Consider the following 25,244-nt stretch of genomic DNA (forward strand, 5'->3'; position numbering starts at 1 on the left):
TTCTGAACAGAACACCAATAGCATATGCTCTAAGATCAAGAATTGACAAATGGGACCTCATAAAATTACAAAGTTTCTGTAAGGCAAAGGAGACCATCTAGAGGACAAATCGGCAACCAACAAATTGGGAAAAGATCTTCACCAATCCTACATCAGATAGAGGGCTAATATCCAATATATATAAAGAACTCAAGAAGTTAGACTCCAGAAAACTGAACAACCCTATTAAAAATGGGGTACAGAGTTAAACAAAGAATTCTCACCTGAAGAACTTCGGATGGCGGAGAAGCATCTTAAAAAATGCTCAACTTCATTAGTCTTTAGGGAAATGCAAATCAAAATAACCCTGAGATTTCATCTTACACCAGTCAGAATGGCTAAGATTAAAAATTCAGGAGACAGCAGGTGTTGGAGAGGGTGTGGAGAAAGAGGAACACTCCTCCACTGTTGGTGGGGTTGCAAATTGGTACAACCACTCTGGAAATCAGTCTGGCGGTTCCTCTGAAAACTGGGCACCTCACTTCCAGAAGATCCTGCTATACCACTCCTGGGCATATACCCAGAGGTTTCCCCACCATGCATAAGGATACATGCTCTACTATGTTCATAGCAGCCCTATTTATAATTGCCAGATGCTGAAAAGAACCCAGGTATCCCTCAACAGAAGAGTGGATGCAAAAAATGTGGTATATCTACACAATGGAGTACTATTCAGCCATTAGAAACAATGAATTCATGAAATTCTTAGGCAAATGGATGGAGCTAGAGAACATCATACTAAGTGAGGTAACCCAGACTCAAAAGGTGAATCATGGTATGCACTCACTGATAAGTGGATATTAACCTAGAAAACTGGAATACCCAAAACATAATCCACACATCAAATGAGGTACAAGAAGAAAGGAGGAGTGGCCCCTGGTTCTGGAACGACTCAGTGAAGCAGTATTCGGCAAAACCAGAATGGGGAATTGGGATGGGGTGGGTGGGAGGACAGGGGAAGACAAGGGGGCTTACGGGACTTTCGGGGAGTCGTGGGCTAGAAAAGGGGAAATTATTTGAAATGTAAATAAATTATATCGGATAAAAAATTAAAAAAAAAAGAATAAAAAGAAAAGAAAAAGGAGTTATTGTACAAGTAGTGGTACAAGTATCATGTCATAGACAAAAACTTTGAGCAGATTCAAAAACCCTGGCACTCTCATATCTGAGACTGGTTGGTGTTTCATTTGCTCCTGAGCAAGTTCCTATCCTGGAGCTAGGACCATGATATCCCACATGAAGGTCATGACCACTTGTCACAGCACAGAATTCTCCATGTGAATGAGGTATCTAGTTGATCCATCCCTGAGGGTTTAGCCAATAAGCTTCCCTTCCCAGACATTCATTCTTACAAAAGATATTTAGTCCCTATTCCTCCCTGAGAAGGTGGTATGCACCTATTTTCCATGGTGAATAATGAATAAACCGTTTGGACAAGCAAGGACTGTCTCTCTCATCACCATGGGTGGAGGCCTTTGTCATACAGAACCTCCACCTAAGTCTTCTATAAAAGGCCACTCTGCCTTCTGGACATAGACACTCACCCCCAAGCTAAGCAAGAGTTCCCTCATTCCTGACTCTAAGAAGTTCCCAGCAGCAACTGGACAAATGATAGTTTGGGAACCCCTGACTCCTTGGTCTCAGTCTGTGTTGTTTCTTATCTGAGATGAAACTCTTGGGCTATGTTATGCCACCCCTGCATCCTAATGATGGATAGGATGGAATGTAGCTTACTGTCCTGTTTCATCTTTCTGAGGTGTAGTGTTCACACACACACCAGCACTGAGACAGAATGAGGAATCACAGGCTATCAGACTCTGCATGATTTTCTTGAGATACATCCATTCACCTGAAAATTGCATGATGTTTTTGTTTGCTGAACAGTATTCTATTGTGTAAATACATATTTTTTAATCCACTCTCTACTTGAAGAACATCTAGGTTACTTCCAGTTGCTCAGTTTTACAATAAATCTGCTATGAATATAGCTAAACAAGAGTCTTCATGGGATCATGGAGTTTCTTTTGAGTATATGTGCATGAATGGTATATCTGGATCTTGAACTAGAACTATTGCCAATTTTCTGAGAAACCACCAAGTGGATTTTCAAAGTGGTTGTACATTCATGAGAAGTGAATGGAAAGAGGGAACTGTATGGAGGAGGTTGGAAGGAGGTATATGGGACTTGTGATCAGTTGAGGACCACAGGAAAGTGCTGGAAAAGATAATGAAATTCAGCAGGGGAAGATCTCTGGTACTAATTGGAGACCAGGGATAACAAAGTGAGCCTAGGTGAGATTCCTAATACAGGGGGATATAGAGACTGAATGAAGTGGCAACTTCCTAGAGCCAGCTAGGAGAGAGAGGCATATCAACACACAGACAAAAATAGTCAACCCAAATTTTCTCCTGCCTACAAGATGTACAGGGATAAAGATGGAGTAGAGACTGAGGGAATAGCCAACCAATGACTCTCCCAACATGAGACCCATAAAATTGGAGAGAGCCTACCCTTGACACTATTAATGATACTCTGCTATGCTTGCAAACAAGAATATAGAATGATTCCTGAGAAGCATCATCCAGCAGCAGATGAAAACAGATACAGACACACATATCCAAACATCATGCAGAGCTTGGGGAGTCTTGTGGAAGTGTGTAGAATAGAGTTGAATAAGTTGGAGTGTCAAAGACACCACAAGAAGAGCCAACTAAGATGGATACAAGGAGGCTAACAGAGCCTGAACCACCAACCGAAGAGTATGCAGGAGCTAGACCTACCCCCTCTCCATTTATAGAATGTGTGTTGCTTGTTCTCTCTGTTAGTTCTCTACCAGTTCAAAGATGGCTGTCTCTGACTCTGTTGGAAAATATTTGATCCCCTTCCTCTACCTGGACTGTCTGGTTGTTCCTCAGTTGTAGAGAAAGTACTTATTTATGCTGGGATTAGATGTCTCAGGGTTAGGTGGTACCCCAGATGGGAGGGGGTTTTCCTTACCCTGAGGGGAGATGTTTGTTAGTGTGGGACTGAGAGGTGTGGAGGCATGGGGTATGGGGTACTGTGACTGGGATGTAACATGAATGAAAAAATAAATGATGAAAAGAAAATTAGTCAACACAGGAATATCTTGGTCATTTTAATTCATATGTATAATAATTGTATAACAAAATGACATTTATACTTTCAATATTATTGAGCGAAGTTAGTCACAATTCCTTTTTGATATTTTTATTTTGTTTTTTTTTTTTTTAATATTTTTATTTTCTATATTCTTGTCCCTTCCCCCACAGCATTGAGCTGGACTTCTCAGCCCCCACCCTTCAGCTGGTGTTACCCAGCCTATTCAAGCTGCGACATTCCTGGCTGGCAGCCTCCACCCTTCTGCTGGTGTTATCTCTGGCCCTTGTTCCTTTGAGAACAATACAGCCGCTTTTACCTTGACAACCAAGGCTGCCTCAGGGCAGTCTCACCTTGAGACCAGCAGAGACCTGCGTGACTGGAAGCAGGCGACCCACTGAGAAGAACCAAGGAATTCACGGCCATTGGGGGGGGGGGGGAGGCAGGGTTGTTTTCTAAAGACTATATATATTGGCTAAATAAAAGTAAAGTCAGTCTTGATCAGCAAAATGTCGTCCTGACTCAATTCTCTTTAGTCGCCTTCCCATTTATCCCCAGAATTCTCTTCCAGGTCTCCAGTTCACATGTGGCCCCGTGCGACTACATATTCTTTGTTTACATTCCAAATGATTTCCCCTTTTCTGGATTCCCCCCTCCCCATATGTCCCATAAACCTTCTCTCCATCCATTCTCCAATCATCTCCCTCCTTTTTTTCTCTGTCCTTATATTCCCCTCCAATGCTAGATCAATCCTTACCAGGATCAGGACCTTCTCCATACTTCTTTATGGGAGTCATTTGTTATGCGATTTGTGCCTTGGGTATTCAGGGCTTCTGGGCTAATTAATATCCACTTATCAGAGATTGCATTCCATGTGTATTCTTTTGTGACAGGGTTACCTCACTTAGGATGATATTTTCCAGATCAAACCATTTGCCTAACAATTTTGCGAATTCATTGTTTCTAATTGCTGAGTAGTATTCCATTGTGTAAATATGCCACATTTTCTGTATCCATTCCTCCTTTGAGGGGCATCTGGGTTCTTTCCAGCTTCTGGCTATTATAAATAAGGCTGCTATGAACATAATGTAGCATGTGTCTTTATTGATCATATATATGCTATATAATCATTATTGTAAACAAATAGAATACATTCTTGATATTGGCATTGTTTTAATACATTTTATTAATCTTAGTATATCATGTTGATACTCAAAAGTGAATGCTATACTTTGAAGCTAATATTTTCAATGTATGCTTGTTATTTAAATCAAGATAGTATTTTATACTGTAAAATAAGATTTGGTATGAAATACAACATTAAGATGGAATTGCAACCATAATTTACCAATGCTACTGATTCAAAAATACTTCTCAGAATATCAGTTTATATAATACAGGAACAATTATCATCTTTGTTTAGATTATTTATTGATCTAAAGTCAAAAATAAAGCATAACATTATTAGAAACTGTTGAGATTATAATTTTCCTTTTAAATGTTATTTCTACACTATTCACAAGACACATTTTAAAAATATTTTTTACAGAAACTTCACATGTCACAAAGTTGACTATATTGTATTTGTAAAAGTAAATATGTTATTAATAAAGTGAAAAGCAGTGTATATTCAAAACAAATGTATATAATATAACGGAAGAAGACTAATCATAATTTCAGTTATGATTAAAGTATAATCAAGTTGTTTGATATATATATATATAACATAGTATATGTTTAAATTATTTTCAATTAGATTGAAGTTTTAAGTGCATGAGTCTGCTGACTGTCCCCTTTACATCTTTGTTCCTAAGGCTATAGATGAGGGGGTTAAGCATGGGGATCATGACAGTGAAAAGCACAGTTTCCACTTTGACCACAAACCATGAGTTTTTGGAATTAGGTACACAGTAGAGAAGAAGAATGATTCCATGGAAGATGCTTATGGCAGTCAGGTGAGAGGAGCATGTAGAAAAAGCTTTTTGGAGTCCACCCTTAGAAGGCATCTTAATGATTGTGATAACTATGAAGACATAGGAGGCCAGGATGATAAGGAGGCTGCAAGTCTCATTGAATATAGAAATAATTAAACATACCACTTGGCTGAAGGTGGGATCAGAACAAGACAAAGACAGAATCGCAGAGTACTCACAGCCAAAGTGGTTGATGATGTTAGGTCCACAGTAGGATAGTTGCAAAAGAGTGTATGTAATAGTCAAGGAACAGAGTACCCCCCACATATATGTTCCAGCTACAAGGAAAGCACACAGCTTGGGGGACATAGAAACTGTGTAGAGTAAGGGGTTACACACAGCAACAAACCTGTCATAAGCCATTACTGCTAACATGAACATTTCTGTAATCACAAATGCACAAATAAAAAAGAATTGTGTCATGCATCCTCTGAAAGAGATTGTCCTGTCCTCCACAATCAAGATTTCTAGCAGTTTAGGTGTAAATACACTGGAATAGCAAATATCCAAAAATGAAAGATGGCTGAGAAAAAAGTACATGGGTGTATGAAGTTTGGGATTGATCTTTCTGACCACAATTATGCCCATGTTACCTATTAGAGTAACCATGTAGATCATTAAAAACAGGAGAAAAAGAGGAGCATGGAGATGTGGATATTCTGAAAAACCCGAAAGGATGAACATGGTCACATAACTCTTATTTCCAAAGTCAAGCATCATGATACTTCGTTAAAAAAATAGAAAGAAAGAGCATAATTTAAACAGCAAAGTGGGATATTGTGATTTGGAAGATTGTTCACTTATTCCTATAGAAAACAAGAGGTTTTCCCATTCTCATTCATGAAAATTCTACTTCAATTGGAATCTTATGTGCATCAAGTTGTGATTGGTATTATTTTCATTGATTTTCATTTTCAGTCATGTGGGAATTTCTTTTGAATCTAGTATGCAAACAGTAGGACCTGATAATATCATAATTGCAAATTTTATATAGAGGTATATGTGGAAAAATATATATGTAGTCTATATATATAAAACCTTAGAATTTTACATATTAATGTGCAATTTTATGACAACAAAACACACATTAAAGACAAAAAGCATTAAACATAATTTTCTTTAGTCATGCAATCATGTTAGAAGAGTGCCTTGGACACAATACCTTTTTTGCATATATCAAAATGTAATGATAAATTTACTAGAATTGATCCATCAACACAGGTATCACATATGGCAGGGATATTTTTTATCTATTTTACATGTATTAATTACACTGGTACCTACTTTTAATATCACATATATCTTATAATTTTAGTGATCTTTGGTCTTGAATTCATATTTCCACCTTCTGACAAGTTAGGAAGCTCAAGAGTATCAGCAGCCAAAAATAATTTCTTGAAGACAGAAATTAAGATATTTTAAAAGATTCATGTCCAGTAGAATGACAGGGTATCAAGTGGAGGCATGGGGTTGCTCTCCCACAGTCAAATTTCTGACCTAGAATATTTCTTTTCTAAAAGAACTGCAGAGACAAAAATGGAAAAGAGACAGAGGGAAAGGAGGTCCAATAACCAGCTCAAATTGTATCCATTTCATGGAAGGGCTACAAGGTCTGACACTAATACTGATGCATGGTGTTCTTACAGACAGGAGCCTAGCCCTCTGAGAGGCCTAACAAACAGCTGACTGGAACAGATGTAGATATACCCAGTAAATAGACTGATGTCGGGGAACCCTGTTGTTGAATTGGGGAAAGGCTGGACCCCACAGGAAGACCAGCAGACACTGGTCCAACATATATATAGCAGAGGATTGCCTAATCTGGCCTCTGTGAGAGAAGATTCATATAACTCTTGAGAGATTTGAAGCCCCAAGAAGTGGGGAGGTCTGGCACATTGGAGTTGAGTGGTAGAGGCTGGGAACTACCAACTGGAGATGAGGGAGGAGGAATGGGATGAGGAACTGTAGGATGGTGGACCAGGAGTAGGATAACACCTGTTCTGTAAAAAAAAATAAATATAATTTTAAAAAATGATTCCCAGTGGTTTTCTTTAGCTTTTATGCCCACCGGTAGTACATATCTCATCAGACAGGAAAGAATAACAATCAATTATTAGGAATTGAAATAAGAAAAAACTGAGGAATAGAAATATATGCTTTCATATTAAATAAACATAATTCCATTCTTTATATAAAAAAAATAGAACATATAAAATTAAAACATGTTATAAGTTAATAAAAACTTTTGTTTTATTTATTCACTAGGAGTCTAAGTATTAAGTAATTTACATGATTATACCTGAGGCCTGGTTTAGGGATTGTAGGTAGAAATTATATAAATATGATTGAGTACCATGAAAGACAGGGAAAACTCAATGTTCCCTTTTAACTACATCATGTTATAGCTTACATGAAGTTTGGAATTAACCTCAGGCAAGTAGTGTGATTAGTATCACTCTGTGTTAAAATAGGGATTTTGTATGTGACATTTGTTGACTTTTTCTCCTGTAAAGGTAATTTAGACATGTCATATCTTTCTTTGTAAGGCAATTAAATTAATTTAAACTGTCTTTACATTGTTGTAAAAAATAATTCCTAGTATGGTCATATCATAATGTCATAAACATTGAGTCATCATCTCAACCCTAACCAAGGTGATATTAAAATTTGACAAAGTCTGAAAAGAACGGAGTTTATTATAAATGTAAAATACATTTTCAATAATCCTTATAATATTTCTCATCTACCTTTTAAATTTTATTTGTATTTAGTTTTGAATTTACCATGTTTATCTCTTCTTTTTCTTCTTGTTAATCCTCCATCTTGTGTTTTGTTTTTATTTCAAAACTCTCCTCACTTCATTGGGAGCTTCCTTCAGTTCTTGTTACTAATATAAGCTGCATGTTATTTATCATTACCATTAATTTAATAATCAAACATTGAAACATTAGTGTAGAATACCACAGGTGCAATGAGTCATTAGAGATTATTATCAAAAGATATATTAAAATATGTATAGCAAAGTATTCCTGAAGAAAGAGCCAATTTGAAGACATGTTTCATGTCCTTTCTTCATCAGGATAAAATAGAAAATCTGAACATGTAAAAATCAAGTAATGACATTGGATGAGACATAAATGATCTCTCATCAAGAAAAGCTCAGAAGGAGGTCCCTCTACTCAGTTCTTCCTAACAGTTGAAGAATGAAATCATTTCTCCATTCAAATAATCAGTGACAAGCTTTATAGAGCTTAGCATTAAATGTAACACACAGAATTGGCAGGGGCACTTATAGTAGTTGCAGCAATAGTGAATGAAATAGTAACCTCAAGGAAAACACCATGACTTCAAAATATACTACAAAATTCTAGTAATCAATGCAGGAGGGACATTGCATAGAATAAACCAAGAGATAGAACAATTTAAGTAACTTAAAATAAACTCCAATATTGATAGTAAACAAATTATATCAAATTAGTAGGAGTGTGAATAGAATAAGGTGAGTCTTGTAAAAAAAATGGTGCTAGGAAAATGGTATGCTCATATACTCAATAACAGAATTAGTACTGTTTTATCAACCATAAAATCCATCTAATCATACTAAATAACTCAATATAACATAAGATAAAATGAAATTTTACTTATGAAATCATCATTGAAGATATATTTCAGGACATTGTAATGGGGAAGGAGCCTCAATCCTTCTAAGGCACAAAGATAAAAGAAAGAAATATACTCAAAAAAAAAAAGCCTCATAACAAGAAAGAATAAAGCTAAGTAGAAAGATTTACAGAGTGAATGAAATGCAATATAGAATGTAAATTATTGTTTATAATACAAAAAGAACTTTAAAAATCACAAAATAATCACAGGAAGTAGAGGGAGGGACGGAGGAACTGAGGGAGAGGGGAGGGGGAGGAAAAAAAAGGGGTCAGAATTAGGTAGAGGAAGAAACAGGGGAGATGTTCAGAGGGTCAGGAAATTGAGCGGAAGTGTGTAGCAGTGGGAGATGGGGAATCACTAGAAAGTCCCAGATGCCAGGGAAGCAAGAGGTTCCCAGCACACAAGAGGGGTGACAGCCTAAATACCCAACAAAGGGGAGAGATAACCTGGAGAGACACTATCCAATGATTAGGTATGGCCCCTGGTTGAAGAATGGGGCTACCCACCCATCTCAAAAATGTTTGCCCAAAATTGCTCTTATCTAAAGATAGACCAGGACAAAGAGTGGGGCAAAGACTGAAGGAATCCAGTCCAGAGACTAAACCACCTAGGCATCCATCCCATCTGCAAACACCAAACCCAGACACTAGTGCTGATGCCAAGAAGTGCTTGCTGACAGGAGCCTGATATAACTGTCCTCTGAGAGGCTCTGCCAGTGCCTTACCAATACAGATGCAGATGCTCACAGCCTACCACCAGACTGAGCACAGGCATCCCAATGGAGGAGTCAGGAATGGGACTGGAGGAGCTGAAAAGGATTGCTATACCAGAGGAAGAGCAACAATATCCACCAATCAGACACCCCAGAGCTCACAGGGAGTAAACCACCAACCAAAGAGTACACATGGAGGGACCAATGAATCCAACTTTGTATGTAGCAGAGGATAGGAGGGTAGGCTCTTGGTCCTGTGGAGGCTTAATGCCCCAGCTTAGAGGAATGCTATGGTGGTGAGGGTGGAATGGGTGGGTGGGTGGGGGAGTAAACGATTAGAAGCAGGGTACTGCTTCTCAGCCATCTGAATTTCTTCAGGTGAAAATTCTTTGTTTAGCTCTGGATCCCATTTTTAATAGGGTTATTTGGTTCTCTGGGGTCTAACTTCTTGAGTTCTTTGTATATATTGGATATTGACATCTGACAGATGTAGGGTTGGTGAAGATCTTTTCCCAATTTGTTGGTTTCCATTTTGTCCTTAAGAAATGTTCAACATCATTAGTCATTAGGGAAATGCAAATCAAAACAACACTGAGATTTCACCTCACACCAGGCAGAATAGCTAAGGTTAAAAACTCAGGAGACAGCAGGTGTTGGCAAGGATGTGGAGAAAGAGGAACACTCCTCCACTGCTGGTGGGATTTTAAGGTGGTACAACCACTCTGGAAATCAGTCTGGCAGTTCCTCAGAAAACTGGGCATGACAATTCTGGGGACCCTGCTATACCACTCCTGGGCATAGACACAGAGGATTCCCCAGCATGCAATAAGGACGCATGCTCCACTATGTTCACAGCAGCCTTATTTATTATAGCCAGTAGCTGGAAAGAACCGAGATGTCCCTCAATGGAGGAATGGATACAGAATATGTGGTATATTTACACAATGGAATATTACTCAGCAATTAAAAACAATGAATTCATGAAATTTTTAGGCAAATGGTTGGAACTAGAAAATATCTTAAGTAAGGTAACCCAATCACATAAGATACACATGGAATACAATCACTGGTAAGTGGATATTAATTAGCCCAGAAGCTCTTAATTCTCAAGACACAATTAGCATATCAAATGATTCCTGTGAAGAAGGAAGGAGAGGGCCCTTGTCTTGGAAAGGCTTGATCCAGCATTGTAGGGTAATACCAGGACAGAGAAATGGAAGGGAGATGATTGGGGAATGGGTGGAAAGAAGAGGGCTTATGGGACATATGGAGAGGGGGGAACCTGGAACGGGAAAGCATTTGGAATGTAAAAAAAAAAGAATATAGAAAATATTTAAAAAAAAAAAAGCAGGGGACTGGGAATGGAATAGAGAGTTTTTGCAGGGAAAACAGAGAAGTGGGATAACATTTGAAATGTACATAAAATAAAATAACAAATAGAAAATTAAAAACAAACAAACCAATCTCAGAGGAAAATAAAATAAACAGATTTGACAATAAACCATATGAATACAAAAATTTCTAATGGGCAGAGGAAAATATTCCAACATCAACAAGAAACTTTCAATATAAATTATATTATACACACACATATATATACTTATGCATATATATGTTATAATAATGGCTATTATTTTATTATAGAAGAGAAAAATGCTGGCAATTGTGTCATGAAAAGGATAATCTTTCATGTTGATCAGATAATAAGGACAGATATTATACAATCCATCAAACATGGCTAGCAAATAACCCAGTATTCAGACTTCTGAGTTTATCTGAAGGAAATGGTACCAGCCCATTGATTAGAATCTGTACTTCAGTATCCACAGTTTGTAAACAAATTAATTACTTGGCTTCTGTACATTCTGAAGCAACATGGTTTACAACTGATTCATTTACTGTTTGATCATAAGGATGAAATGCTGTAAGTAGCAACAATGAGACTAAAAGAGGACTTCACATTAATAACTGCAATGCATCTATCTTGAAAGGACAAGAGAGGAGTTACAGTTTCTTGTGTGCAGGTGCACAGTCATGTGACCATACATAAAAATAACATGTAGTTTGTTTTCAAAGTTCAAATGGTATATTTAAATGTATTTAAAGAAAAGTGGCTGCTTTTTGAAGTTTGATGATCTTTGGATTATTTTAGTAGTATATATGAAGGTTTTGACCTATAACCTGGTACTGTATATCTATCCATAGTTTTATTATTAAATTCAAAAATAGTAAAATAAAAAGTAAGAAAAATCATTAATGAGGTAAAGTTTCTTTCTTGCTTAGTTCTTCTTTAAATCTCCATCAGTGTCTAACACTCTCCTTAATAATTGAAAGGAATTCTAACACATGATTTCTACCATGGTTTATTTGCATTGAATACTAAAATTTTAAGTGCCACTTATATTAGTCATACTTGGAGACATTTTTACATCCATTGATAATGTAGATATTTAAATCCTTATTTATAGTCTTGCATTTCCACTTTGTTGTTGTAAACATGGTTTAAGGATTAAGAGTGCTTGTGGTAAAGAGTTCATTTTTCCTGCACACATATGGGACAGCTCATATCCACCTGTAACTTCAGCTTCAAGGAATTGGATATCTTCTTCAAATGCCTGTTAGCACCTACACTAGTGTCAAACAAACATATGCACACACACACCACACACACACATACACACACATAAGCACACATAAACACACAAAGTGGGGACAGAAAGAGAAAGAAGGAGACAGAAACATATCATTCACACATGCATATATATGCATATGTACATATGAATGTATGGTAGTTCATGAACTGAAAAGAATAACTGTACATTAGCACTATATAAACAGTAGATACAGTAATTTCTAAAAAAATTATGTTAAAATGTTTATGCTCAGATAAACCTTTGGGCGATAATGGGATAATGAGCTGCATAGAAGCTTTGAGTAAACCAGAAAGATGATATCAGAGCTCATCACAGTTGGTTTAGCATCAAAATACATACCTTTAGTCAAAGAAGCAGATGTTATCCTTTCTCATTTCATATCAGCTTTTTCTTCCAAAATTAAGACAGCAAACATGTACAATACTAGAGTAAAAATATATCCCAAATGTAAAGTATTCACTAAAGACAGATGTTCTTATGTAAATTATAATTTATGTTCTTCTATTGCTAATAAGTGGTGTGCACAATGTTGCTCAAAATGAAAATGCTCCTATTTGCCAAGTAACACACTCCTTTAATGACAATCGTAAAGTTTTGCAAACAACACAATTCAGTACCAATTTTTCAAAGTAGTAATGGCTTGAGCCACATATTGGTGCTCTCAATTCGGCCTTGAAATTATGCTTATTGAACATTTAATACACTGACATCTAACTGCTAAACATTAGGGATTCAGACCCTGGAGAATCCTCGCAAGTTATAATCATGAACTGAAAGAAATGTAATTAGAGAGAACTCCCTCATCTCTTATTAAGAACATAGTAACTTTCAAATCATTACTATACTGATATTCATGTCTGAAAAAAATCACTAAATAACCATATATGTCTTTCTTGTGTTTTTTCTTATTTATTAAGTTTTATTCTTGCTTATTTGTTTACTTTTTTATATTTGTGTTTGCATGCTTCTTTGCTCAAGTGAGAGAGAAAGAAGATGCTTAGGCAGGTGAGGATGGGGATCTGGGGAAGATCTGATAGTCATTCCCATGATCAAGAGAAGTTCCAGAGAGCTGGATGAAGAAACTCCTAGCAGTCAAGGCAGGTCACCTTAGCTGAGATGCCTAACACTAGGGACATGGAACCTGAAGAGGTCACCTGTAGGCAGATAGAACCCCCCAGTGGAGGAATAAGGACACCAACAAACACACAAAACTTTTGACCCCAAATTAGTCCTGTCTAAACAAAATTCAAGGACAAATACAAAGCAGAGACTGAAGGAATGGCCCAACTTGAGACCCATACCATTGAGAAGCACCAATCCCTGACACTATTAATGATACTCTGTTGTACTTACAGGCAGGAGTCTAGCATAACTGTCCTTTGAGAAACTGTTCCTAGTAGCCGACGGAAACAGATAAAGATACCCATAGCCAGTGGAAACTGAATGGAGATGGAGACCATTGCGGAAAAGTTGGGGGAAGGATTCAAGGCCCTGAAGAGGGTAGGAACTTTACAGGATGACCAAGAGCAACAAATAATCCAGTGGCCTGGGAGCTCTCAGAGACTAAGCCAGAAACTGAAGAGCACACAGGGGCTGGTCAGAGACTCTTGGTACATATGTAGCAGCTGGCTGCCTTGTTTGACCACAGTGGAAGAGGATGCGCCTAATCTTGCAAAGGTTTAATGAGCTAGCACCAGAGCATACCAGGGAGTCTCCTTCCTCCCAGAGATGAAAAGGCGGGAGGATGGGGAGAAAGACTGTGTGACAGATGACTTTAGGGGGAACTGCATTTAGTACGTAAATAAACAAATTAATTAATTAAAGTGAAAAATACATTCTATAAAATATTTAAAAAGAAGATAAACAGATTACATTTGGTGGAGACTGTGTTTCTATTGATTAAGATAAAACAAAATAAAAAAATTTATTGCTATAGACACATTACAACAAATTGAATTTTGCAAAAAAATAACAGCTGTTGATTTCAATATAAGTTTTCTTTTTGCTCTTTTGTATATTGCATAATACTTAGTATGAAAGTAGGTAGTAGATAAGAAAAGCAAAAAAAAAAGAGTGATTTTGATTTCTATGTGCAGCAAAAACACTCTCCAGCAGTTTCTATTTTTTTTTGAAAACTGAATTTTCAGGATATGCTACATTGCAAAATTATTCTTTTGTAATAGTTTTCCAAATTGGATGCAGATTTATATAAATGCTATGTCACGCTGATAATATCTTCATCTTCAAAATTGTCATTTCATTGTAACTTTAACAGATAAATTACATAAGCTGTGGGTTTTATGTATACAAACTCAGATTATGTGTATTTAAAAAATTTAGAGAAATTGAGAAGAAAATGATATTTAATTGGAAATATTTTTAAGGACTATTTTTTTCACATTTTTTTAATTTGATATATTTTTACTTACATTTCAAATGACTTCCTCTTTTCTAGCCCCCCCACTCCCCAAAAATCCCATAAGCCCCCTTCTCTCCCCCTGTTCTCCCACCCACCTCTTCCCACTTCCCCGTTCTGATTTTGCCCTATACTGCTTCACTGAGTCTTTCCAGAACAAGGGGCCACTCTTCCTTTCTTCTTGTACCTGATTTGATGTGTGAATTATGTTTTGGGTATTCCAGTTTTCTAGGTTAATATCCACTTATTAGTGAGTGCATACCATGATTCATCTTTTGAGTCTGGGTTACCTCACTTAGTATGATGTTCTCCAGTTCCATCCATTTGCCTAAGAATTTCATGAATTCATTGTTTCTAATGACTGAATAGTACTCCATTGTGTAGATATACCACATTTTTTGCATCCACTCTTCTGTTGAGGGATACCTGGGTTCTTTCCAGCTTCTGGCTATTATAAATAGGGCTGCTACGAACATAGTGGAGCATGTATCCTTCTTACATGCTGCAGAATCCTCTGGGTATATGCCCAGGAGTGGTATAGCAGGATCATCTGGAAGTGAGGTGCCCAGTTTTCGGAGGAACCGCCAGACTGATTTCCAGAGTGGTTGTACCAATTTGCAACCCCACCAGCAGTGGAGGAGTGTTCCTCTTTCTCCACATCCTCACCAACACTTGCTGTCTCCTGAATTTTTAATCTTAGCCATTCTGACTGGTGTAAGGTGAAATCTCAGGGTTGTTTTGATTTGCATTTCCCTAATGACTAATGAAGTTGAGCATTTTTTAAGATGCTTTTCCGCCATCCGAAGTTCTTCAGGTGAAAATTCTTTGTTTAACTCTGTACCCCATTTTTAATAGGGTTGTTTGGTTTTCTGGAGTCTAACTTCTTGAGTTCTTTATTTATATTGGATATTAGCCCTCTATCTGATGGATTGGTGAAGATCTTTTCCCAATTTGTTGGTTGCCTATTTGTCCTTTTGATGGTGTCCTTTGCCTTACAGAATCTTTGTAATTTTATGAGGTCCCATTTGTCAATTCTTGATCTTAGAGCATACGCTATTGGTGTTCTGTTCAGAAAATTTCTCCCTGTACCGATGTCCTCAAGGGTCTTCCCCAGTGTCTTTTCTATTAGCTTCAGAGTGTCTGGCTTTATGTGGAGGTCCTTGATCCATTTGGATTTGAGCTTAGTACAAGGAGACAAGGATGGATCAATTCCCATTCTCCTGCATGCTGACCTCCAGTTGAACCAGCACCAGAAATCTTTTCAAGTTGTTATGCAGAAAGATAGGACAGATGTTAAAATAATAACTCTAGAGATCCATTCTATTATTAAATAATTTCATTTATTAAGGAATTGAAGTTGAGTGAACTAGATATGTTTTCAGATACAGTAAAAATAAAAAGTGTACTGAAAGGACTGGGCAGATGTCTCAGTCAATAAATGATTTGCCACACAAGTCTGACAGATTGAGTCTAAATTCTCAAAACCTAAATAAAAAAGTGAGTGTTCTGTGAAGTATTCTCAATCTGTTGCAAAGAAAGAGTTCCTTGATGAGAGGGAGAAGTAATGCTGAGTGCGAGAAAGAGAGTGACCCTAGGTAGAGTATACCAACTGCTTACACAAGAAATGAAAGCATAGAAATGTATAGCATTACACACACTTATCAGTTGAACCTATATATTTAGGAATAATTATGTATATTCATATACATATAAGCATGAAGCAATAATTAATTTGAAAGTACATGGAAGTGCATATGTGAGGATTTTAAATCAGAAAGGGAAAGACTGAATATATATTTATATTATAATCTCAAAATTATAAGAAATATTTTTAGATAGCTAGGATTGCTAGCTGTTACAACAATGCCCCAATGAACAGGAGAGTCTCTGGAAATGTATGAGGCAGGCAGCCTGGTGTGCACATCAGGAAACAGCACTGTACCTCTGTCTCCAACAAGGCAAAAAGTGAGGACCATACAGAATTAGAATCTGACCTCTGCACATGCTAAGAAATGTGTGTGCCTGAATGCAAAGACATAAATATGTATGCATGTACATATACATCATATTCACACATGTATCCATCCCTCTCTTACATACAAATCTTACAGAAAAAATATAACATGAATTAAAATAGATTAAAATAATACATCATGAGAATGTGGTATCAGGAATATTTTTAGTATTTAATTTTAAGTATGCTTTCCAAGAAAGGAAAATATAATAATTTATTCATATATCATGAATCTTAAAAAACAAATAATTACAACTATACATGCATGGAATGATAAGAATGTTTTCAAAAACTATTCTTTGAAACTAGAATCAGTACATTTAAAATATTCATTAGCCATCAAAGTTGAAATAGTTACAATTTTAAAACAAAAATGTGTTATATAACCATATGACATTTTCAAAGAACATGTGTAATCAATAAAAAGAAAGATCAGAAGAAAACAGCTCAAAATACAAATTTAGCAATGAGATATAGAACAATTATGAAATTATAAATTAAGATTCCCAAAAATCCTTACATTTTTCTTCCATATTACAAAATACTTAATTTATGCAACCAAAATTGATTAATATATAAGAGAAAGTAACAAGGCATACTATCAATTCCAAAATTATGATGTTTAAGGTATAATAGTAATAATTATTATGATGATAATAAATAACCACTGAAAACTACATAAAGTATGAATTTTGTAATTACCCTGATTTTTTTCATAGTCCACTGTATACAATTGTTGATCAGTTTCAACTTCTTCAACAAATAAACTGATGATTTGGTGCTATTTTTAAATTGTTTTAAAGCTTTGCATTAAATGATAAAGAGTATAATACCATATACAGAGCTTTATGAAACAAGGTTAGAATATTATAACTATGACTGTTTCACTAAGAGCTAAAATCTAAACAATAATTCTCTGCTTTCACAATGCTCACATTGATTCTATTTGTTCTCACATCCCAAACTCTACTAAGCTGTCTTATAAGAGTTTTATTCATTTCTCTTTCTAAAGTCTTTACCAATTCATTGAATTAAAAGGCAGACTACACCATGACTATTGTGATCTCCTCCACACTTCATGTAACTAATCTTAACAAACTCAAAAACTCCAAGGGGTCACCTTGATATATCTGGAGCGAAAAGAGGCTGTGCTATTCTGTACCATTCGTATTGGTTACTTATCTGGTTGATTCCAAAAAATACTTTACATTCTATAGTATGAAACTTAATATATGAACCTCAATTTTTATTCTATATTATGTCATTGAGACCAAATCAAAAATTTCAAATTTCTCCAAACTTTGTAGAAACCTGAAAATGCAAGGTTAATACCATGGATAAGAAAGGCAGAATTTTTTTACATGTCCCTAAAGACAAATTGTACAAAAAGAAAATGAACTGAACATGGATCTGGGTAATAATAGATGAAATATAAGATAGAAGAGGCAGGGATACTTCTTGTATCACATTTGAGTGAGTGTCTAATCCAAATTTCAGCAGATTTCAGTTGTCCACAGAAGAGGAGGAGGAAGACATGTAGGAGCACGAGGAGCCAAGGTCACAAGAAGAACACAGAACACAGAATCAACTAAGCAGGGATCATAGGGCTTCAAGGAGACTAAAGCAGCAGACCTGTTGGCCTGTATGGGTTTTCAGTAGGTCATCTGCATGTGTATTACAGTAATTAGCATGGCAGTTTTGATCTTTATATGACTCCTAAAAGTGGTAGTGGATGTGTCTGACACTTTTATCTGCCAATAGAATCCTTGCTTCACCCGGTCCTGACATGAGAGTTTGTGCTTAGTTTTATTGTAATTTTTTATGCCATCTTTGCTCTTTCTGAATGGAAATTGAGAAAGAGTAAATCTAGGGGAGAAGGAAGGCAGTACTTAGAGGAGTGGAGGGTGAAGAAACTATGGGAGACATTATATAAAAGAAAAAGAACTGTCTCAATAATTAGCATAGAATAGCATAGCATATATGATTTAACTTCATTTTGTAGGTTCATGGAATATTTGCTGCAGTTAGATAATCAAGGAATAAATTTTTATTGTACCTCAGTTCGTTCTGTGACACAGAAGTTAATATTTGAACTCTTGAACTAGCAGCAGAGTTTAGAAGTAGTGTTTTGTACTTTTCTTCCATATTTATAACAGTATTATTGTTTTGGCCTTTTTCACTTTCTCTAAAATTCTGTGTTTCTATTACAGTTTGTGTTTATCATGATTTTCACAATGGTTGTATATTCAATTTTTTTACCTTATTTCCAGAATTAGTTTTCTAGTTTCTCACCATTTTGATTTTATTTTTGAATTATTCTTTATATTTTGAAATTTGTCTTCTGTTAACTTAAATTTTTCATTCATGAAAGATTATTCTATATATGGAATTTATTCCATTGAAGGTATAGTTAAAGTGAAATAGTATGAATGTGTAAAATCTTTGCTTTCATAAATGAGTCACAGGAAAAAATGTGTGTTTATAAAGTAGGAATATGCATAATTTATTTGAAAACAGAAACTTTACACCTCAAATACTGTATTTTATTACTTTGTTTTCACTGTTATTCTCTGCCCAAGATATAGTGGCCAACAAAAGAACTCTGATTTTGAGAAATCTTCCAGTCATTGATGAAATTATATATATATATATGATAGAGCAGATTTCCTTGTATTAATACAATATTTATTGTACTTTCTGAATTAAATACTAAGTGCCTTACATAAACTAACATCTACTGGTTAGTGCTAATAATGAGAGGAGATGCCTCAATAATTGACTATTAAGATACTTAAGATGCTGGAAATCAGCTGGAAACTGGAGGGAAGTCTTTTTTTTTTTAAATGACCTACCCCCAGATCCTCCTTCTTTAGTCCTTCCCCAAAACCCTACTTCCATTCACCTTGAGAGAGTTGAAACCCTCAATCCCAAGTATCCCCCACCCAGGATCATGAAATCTCAGCAAAGCTTGACACTTCTCCAAATGAGAACAGGTAAGACATCCAAGTTTGGAGAAGAGATTATAAAGACAACGAACAACTTTAGGGATATCCATCACTTTGGTTGTTTGCGACCTGTCTACATATGATTAAGGGGCCTAGGTCCAGCTCATGCATGCTCTTTTGTTCATGGTACAGTCTCTGAGAGAACCTAAGTGTAAAAAATTCTTTTGGTCTTCTTGGGAGTTCCTATCCTCTTCATGTGCCTTCAATCTTTCTCCAACACACCTTTAACCCCTGCACTTGGAAGCAGAGGCAACCACATATCTAAAAGTTTAAAGTTAACATTTTCTACAATGAAAGTTTGAGGATAGTCAAGGCTACATAGTGAGAACATGTGTTATACAAAATAATAAAGACACTGACAATACTCCACTATTGTACTGCTCAGAAGTTAACTGTACATGTTCCTAAAGTTATTTTATTTTAATGATGATACAGAACAAGTAAATTACATTTTTGTGAAACAATTTTTTTCACAAATATACTGAAAATCTCCTATAACAGTATCAGATATGTAGGAAGTTAAACTTGTTGTAAATATTCATATATGATATTAGTATATATTGAAGAATCTGAAAACTAAATTAATGTTAACTCTTGATAATGTGATAGCAGTAGCAGCTATAAAGAAAAGGCATAAAAATAAGATCAACTTTGGTGATGTAAATCCTATCACTTAAAAAATTTGAAAGACAGAAATAAATAATATTATCGTTGATCGATCAATAAAGTAGCTTCATATATGACTCACTTTTTAGTAATAGAATCAGAATGAGAATGCACAATCTAAGATAAAATTAGTAATATGATTTTGTCATTAACTAATTGATTTATTTGCTATTACCATAAAATGGAGCAATTAATTGATATAAATTTTGCCTCAACATTTAAACACAGTATATTGTTATGTAGAGTTGGTGAGAAATAAAAACAGGAGTTTGGAATCATTGACTTTCATAATCTGAGATAATGTTTTTACAATATAAAACACAAACACACATATGATTGATTTATGAAGTAAGATGAAAAATTAAAGCAAAAATAAAAGTTACACAACCTCTGCACAGAGAAAATTTGTGAGTTAGTAGTACAAGTATGGCTTCTATACAGAAAACTATCATCTGCATTTCAATATTTCTTATAAGAATAATTGCATATTAAAAATGATGTAACTAATGAATTGTGCTTTCAAACTTCAGAATTATAAAAATCACAGTGTCTAGAAGCAAAGTTTCTAAATATTCCCTATTCTGATATTGATTACACTTACTCAAATTATACTATATTTATATAGAGAAAATGTAGATGCATGTGAATGAGGAAAATACCACAGTCTCCCACCAACCTCTCACCACTCTTTGTCACTCACTGTGTCTCTGTCTCAGTGTGTACATCTCCCTGTGTCTTGCCATCACATATACACATATGCTCATACATGTACACTCACATGCACATGTAGCATAATTTCATAATTATGTCAAGTGAGAATGCAGTTTAGAGCTGAGAAGTCTCCTGACTGTGTCCTTCACATCTTTATTTCTAAGGCTATAGATAAGGGGGTTCAGCATGGGGATCATGACTGTGTAAAGAGCAGTGGCCACTTTGACAAAGAGCCGTGAACTGTTTGAATTGGGTACGCAGTACAAGAGGAGTATGATCCCATGGAAGATTGTTATGGCAGTGAGGTGGGAAGTACAAGTAGAGAAGGCTTTTCGTAGTCCTCCTTTGGAAGGCATCTTTATAATAGTGACAACTATGAACACATATGAGGCTAAAGTGATCAGGACACTAGAAGATTCACTCACTATAGAAATGACTAAGCATGCCATCTGGCTAAGGGAGGAGTCAGAGCAAGACACAGAGATGACAGCAGAGTACTCACAGCCAAAGTGATTGATGATGCCATGTTCACAATAGGAGAGTTGCAGAAGAGTATATATAAGAATCACAGCACACAGTCCACCAATCATGTATGTCCCAGCTACCAGCATAGCACAGAACTGAATAGGCATTACAACTGTGTAGAGTAGGGGATTACAAACAGCCACAAACCTGTCATAAGCCATCACTGCTAACATGAACATCTCTGTGATCACGAATGTGCAAATAAAGAAAAATTGTATCATGCATTCTTTGAAGGAAATGGTCCTATCTTCCATGATCAAAATCTGCAAAAGTTTGGGTGTAAATACACTAGAATAACATATATCCAAAAATGAAAGGTGACTGAGGAAAAAGTACATGGGAGTGTGAAGTTTGGGATTGATCTTTATAACCACAAGGATGCCCAGGTTCCCCATCAATGTCACTGAGTAGATGATCAAGAACAGGAGAAAGAGGGGTATTTGGAGCTGTGGATATTCTGAGAAGCCGACCAAGATGAATGTGGTTGCAGAACTCTGGTTCATCACTTCATAGGCCATCACTTTTTAGATTATAAAAAAGGAAGAAGAGAAAATGAGACTTAATGGAACTTGAGAGAATGGAGCAGTAGAAATTCATGTGAGGCTTACCATAAATTATGAAGACACAAACATATTGCATTTGTGAGTGTTCTGCCTTTTATAGATTGTTATGTGACCAGTCAGTGATTAGCAACTTAGGACAATGTCCTTCGTTCTTCACTATAATATTTTTTCATCTGTGATTAAGACGTAGTACTCATCAATATCACACTATGAGAATTATGTTATATTCATATATAAATGATATATCTATTTATTTGATGCTAGAGTACTTCATTATAAAATAACATTATAGTCATCAGAAACATATTGCAAAGTTATGTAAGCACTGACAATATGGCTGTGGCCATTAGTTCAAGTCAGAGAATGTCTGTGCAAACTAAATATCCAACATATGGTTTCAAATAACAAGTGTCTGACACTAAGTGGAAGAATATTACAAAAGGTCTTCAAATTTTCACATTTCTTCCCTTTAGTAAATTATTCATTCATTGGGTTTATATATTAAAAAGAGGATATAACCAGCTATTTGTCAGCAATTTGAAACAACAAAAACTACTTTAGCATTAAAAATAAAAATCTGTTTTTAATAAAAATATAAAATATTTAATTTAAAATAACTGAAAATGCTTTAGTCATGTGGTCAACATAAGAGCATGGCATGAGAAAAAAGAATCATATTCAAGTTTACATAATGTGAATATTCTACATATTCCTCAAAGGTATTAGATAATAATTATAGTTGCTTGTATTGGGTATGTAAAGAACTGAAACATCTTTTGTTGTGGTTCCTAATGACAGATAATTTGAGTTAATCTTAATTACTATTATTACCTAGAATAGACCATCATGTATACAATATATTCCCTAGAATAGACCATCATGTATACAATCATAAAGCCAGTGGCATTGGAATTTATTGGACCTCTTCCTTTCCTATTTTGTACCATTATTCAGCCAGTCATATGTGTTGATGAGAAAATCTTATTTATGAACTTAGATTACTTCTGTCTTGCAACTCCACAATTTGAAAAGCCTCAGAGTAATAATCTACTAACATTATAGATAATTTTGACAAAACAAATATACATATATTGAAGAAAGACCACCCAGAATAATATGTTACAACATATGTTAATTAAATGTTTTCTGATCTCTTAGCAAGACAAAGCAGATTTAAAACAAAAGCATACCTAAAAATTTACATTTTTTGTATTTTTTTCTTTATTTGCAAAATTTCCATTATTTTCTCAATAGTTACAGTCCTCATAGCTAAATACCATGTTTAAATGTTGTCACTATAGAATCCCAAACATTGACTATAATTAAATCTATATTTAAATGTATACTGTATATTATAAAATTTCTTCTTTTTGTTGATATTTATTTATAATAATCATATTTTTATGAGTCTTCTGTTTTATTTTGAAGGTTCCTGTATAATTAGAGTCCTGGTATATGTTCATGGATATTTAAAAATATTTCAATTTACACACCTAATCTTCTTTTTAACTAAAGGAATAGCTTTACACTTGTTCTTTTGTTTTTGCTCCCTCTTTCACATCCTGATCTTCCCTCTATTTTTTGTTTTTTTTTCGTTGTTTTCTCAGAGTAGAAAATCTATGTCTCAGAATACATAAAAATTTCTTCAAATAATACAAGCTCTGCCTCTTGAATTAGTATAGGATCTTTATAAGGTTGAATACCTATACTCCTCCACTCAGGATTGTGATGCAGAAAACATGAATTTGATGCAATTATATGCAAATACTGAGAACATGTCAATACAACAATAAAATTATAATTAATTTATTTGGTGCATTTAAATAAGCTTCCATTGTTTATATACACTGAATTTTCATTATTTATTGAAGGGCATGTAGGCATATACCATTTCTTTTTTTTTTCCATTTTTTTTATTCGATATAATTTATTTACATTTCAAATGATTTCCCCTTTTCTAGCCCCCGACTCCCCAAAAGTCCCGTTTCTAAGAAATATTAAAATAGCTGAAGTACAATTAAAACATTATAAATCGTACCCAGCATCCATAAGAAATAGCATACATTATAAAATTATTTAAAGAATAGGAACATACAGAAAAAGCTTTAGCTGTCTATGTTCTAAGTGAATATGTCAATCATGTCATTTTTTAGTGCTGAGAATAATACAAGGTATAATGAAAACAAGAAAAATGTAATCAAGACTTCTAAAACAATTGTTGCTGGAATTATGTTATGATGGTAAGCTTCTGCATAGTAACTGGGATGTTCTTTGAAGCTGATTGGATAAGACAACAAAGAATTTTTGTAGACTACTACACACAATAAATCATGCTAATTTTATAGCATGAATAAAATAAAATAAAGATCTGTAGAGCTATATCTTGTCTCCTTTTAGAAATAGGATTAAGATTCACTTTTGGATCAATGTGCATTGATACTTCTTCTAATGCCAGTGTTAAATCAACAGTTTTTAAATGCTTTCCTATTAAATCAATGACTCTCTACTGCTCATTGACTATCCTGCTTATTGATATGGCTGTGCGAAAGACCTCCACATCAATGATCAGCAAATCAAAGAGATTACACAATGTGCCTTTTGTGCTCTCCTTTCTCTGTCATTACCAACTCTCATCATTTTGATTAAGGGTTCATTACTCTCTTGTTACTGAATAATCCATGTTTTGCTTAATTGTAAACACACCAATTTCCTCAAGTTGGACATAACTTCATAAAATTCACAATTTAATGGTGCTTCACACATACTAAAATGAATCATGTAAGAAGCAAAAAAGCCCAAATTATTTTGTTCATATTTATTAGTATGTTCATTGCTTTACAACAAAGCAGAACAAAAAATATAAGCAAGGTTCTATTATATAGAAATAGATAGCCTGGAATTCACTAGACCAAGTTAGTTTTAAACTTTCAAGGCTATACCTACCTGTGTTTCCAAAGTTCTTAGTTAAAGGGCGTGAACAGATATTGTAAAAAGAGGTCAAGGTTTTGAAAAATGACATAAAAGAGTATAAGAGAGTATTTGGAGAAAAGAAAGAAGAAACTTAAAATAAATGTTATAATTGAATAACATTTCAAAATGCCCATATTGACTTTTAGAGGCATTTTTATTTTATAACATTTGTGAAAAAAGTATTGCTTGATGATTTAAATTCTGTATTCTTGTCA

General features: G+C 35.0%; 2 protein-coding genes across 2 annotated transcripts; both read right to left on the minus strand.

The window, feature by feature from the left end:
* Positions 1–4,905: 4,905 nt before the first annotated feature.
* LOC127684332 (olfactory receptor 1165) lies at positions 4,906–5,850 on the minus strand. The gene has a single exon (XM_052181279.1). The coding sequence runs from the start codon at positions 5,848–5,850 to the stop codon at positions 4,906–4,908; it is 945 nt and encodes a 314-aa protein (XP_052037239.1).
* A 15,213-nt stretch (positions 5,851–21,063) lies between these two features.
* Positions 21,064–22,014, minus strand: LOC127684333 (olfactory receptor 1165-like). Its single transcript, XM_052181280.1, has one exon. The coding sequence runs from the start codon at positions 22,012–22,014 to the stop codon at positions 21,064–21,066; it is 951 nt and encodes a 316-aa protein (XP_052037240.1).
* Between the last annotated feature and the right edge of the window lie 3,230 nt (positions 22,015–25,244).

Source organism: Apodemus sylvaticus, chromosome 5 (genome assembly GCF_947179515.1).
Source record: "Apodemus sylvaticus chromosome 5, mApoSyl1.1, whole genome shotgun sequence".
Lineage (NCBI taxonomy): Eukaryota > Metazoa > Chordata > Mammalia > Rodentia > Muridae > Apodemus > Apodemus sylvaticus.

What these genes read in the sequence shown, in the direction of transcription:
- LOC127684332 (XM_052181279.1), bottom strand. Translation starts at nt 5,850, where the DNA reads ATGATGCTTGACTTTGGAAATAAGAGTTATGTGACCATGTTCATCCTT.
- LOC127684333 (XM_052181280.1), bottom strand. Translation starts at nt 22,014, where the DNA reads ATGGCCTATGAAGTGATGAACCAGAGTTCTGCAACCACATTCATCTTG.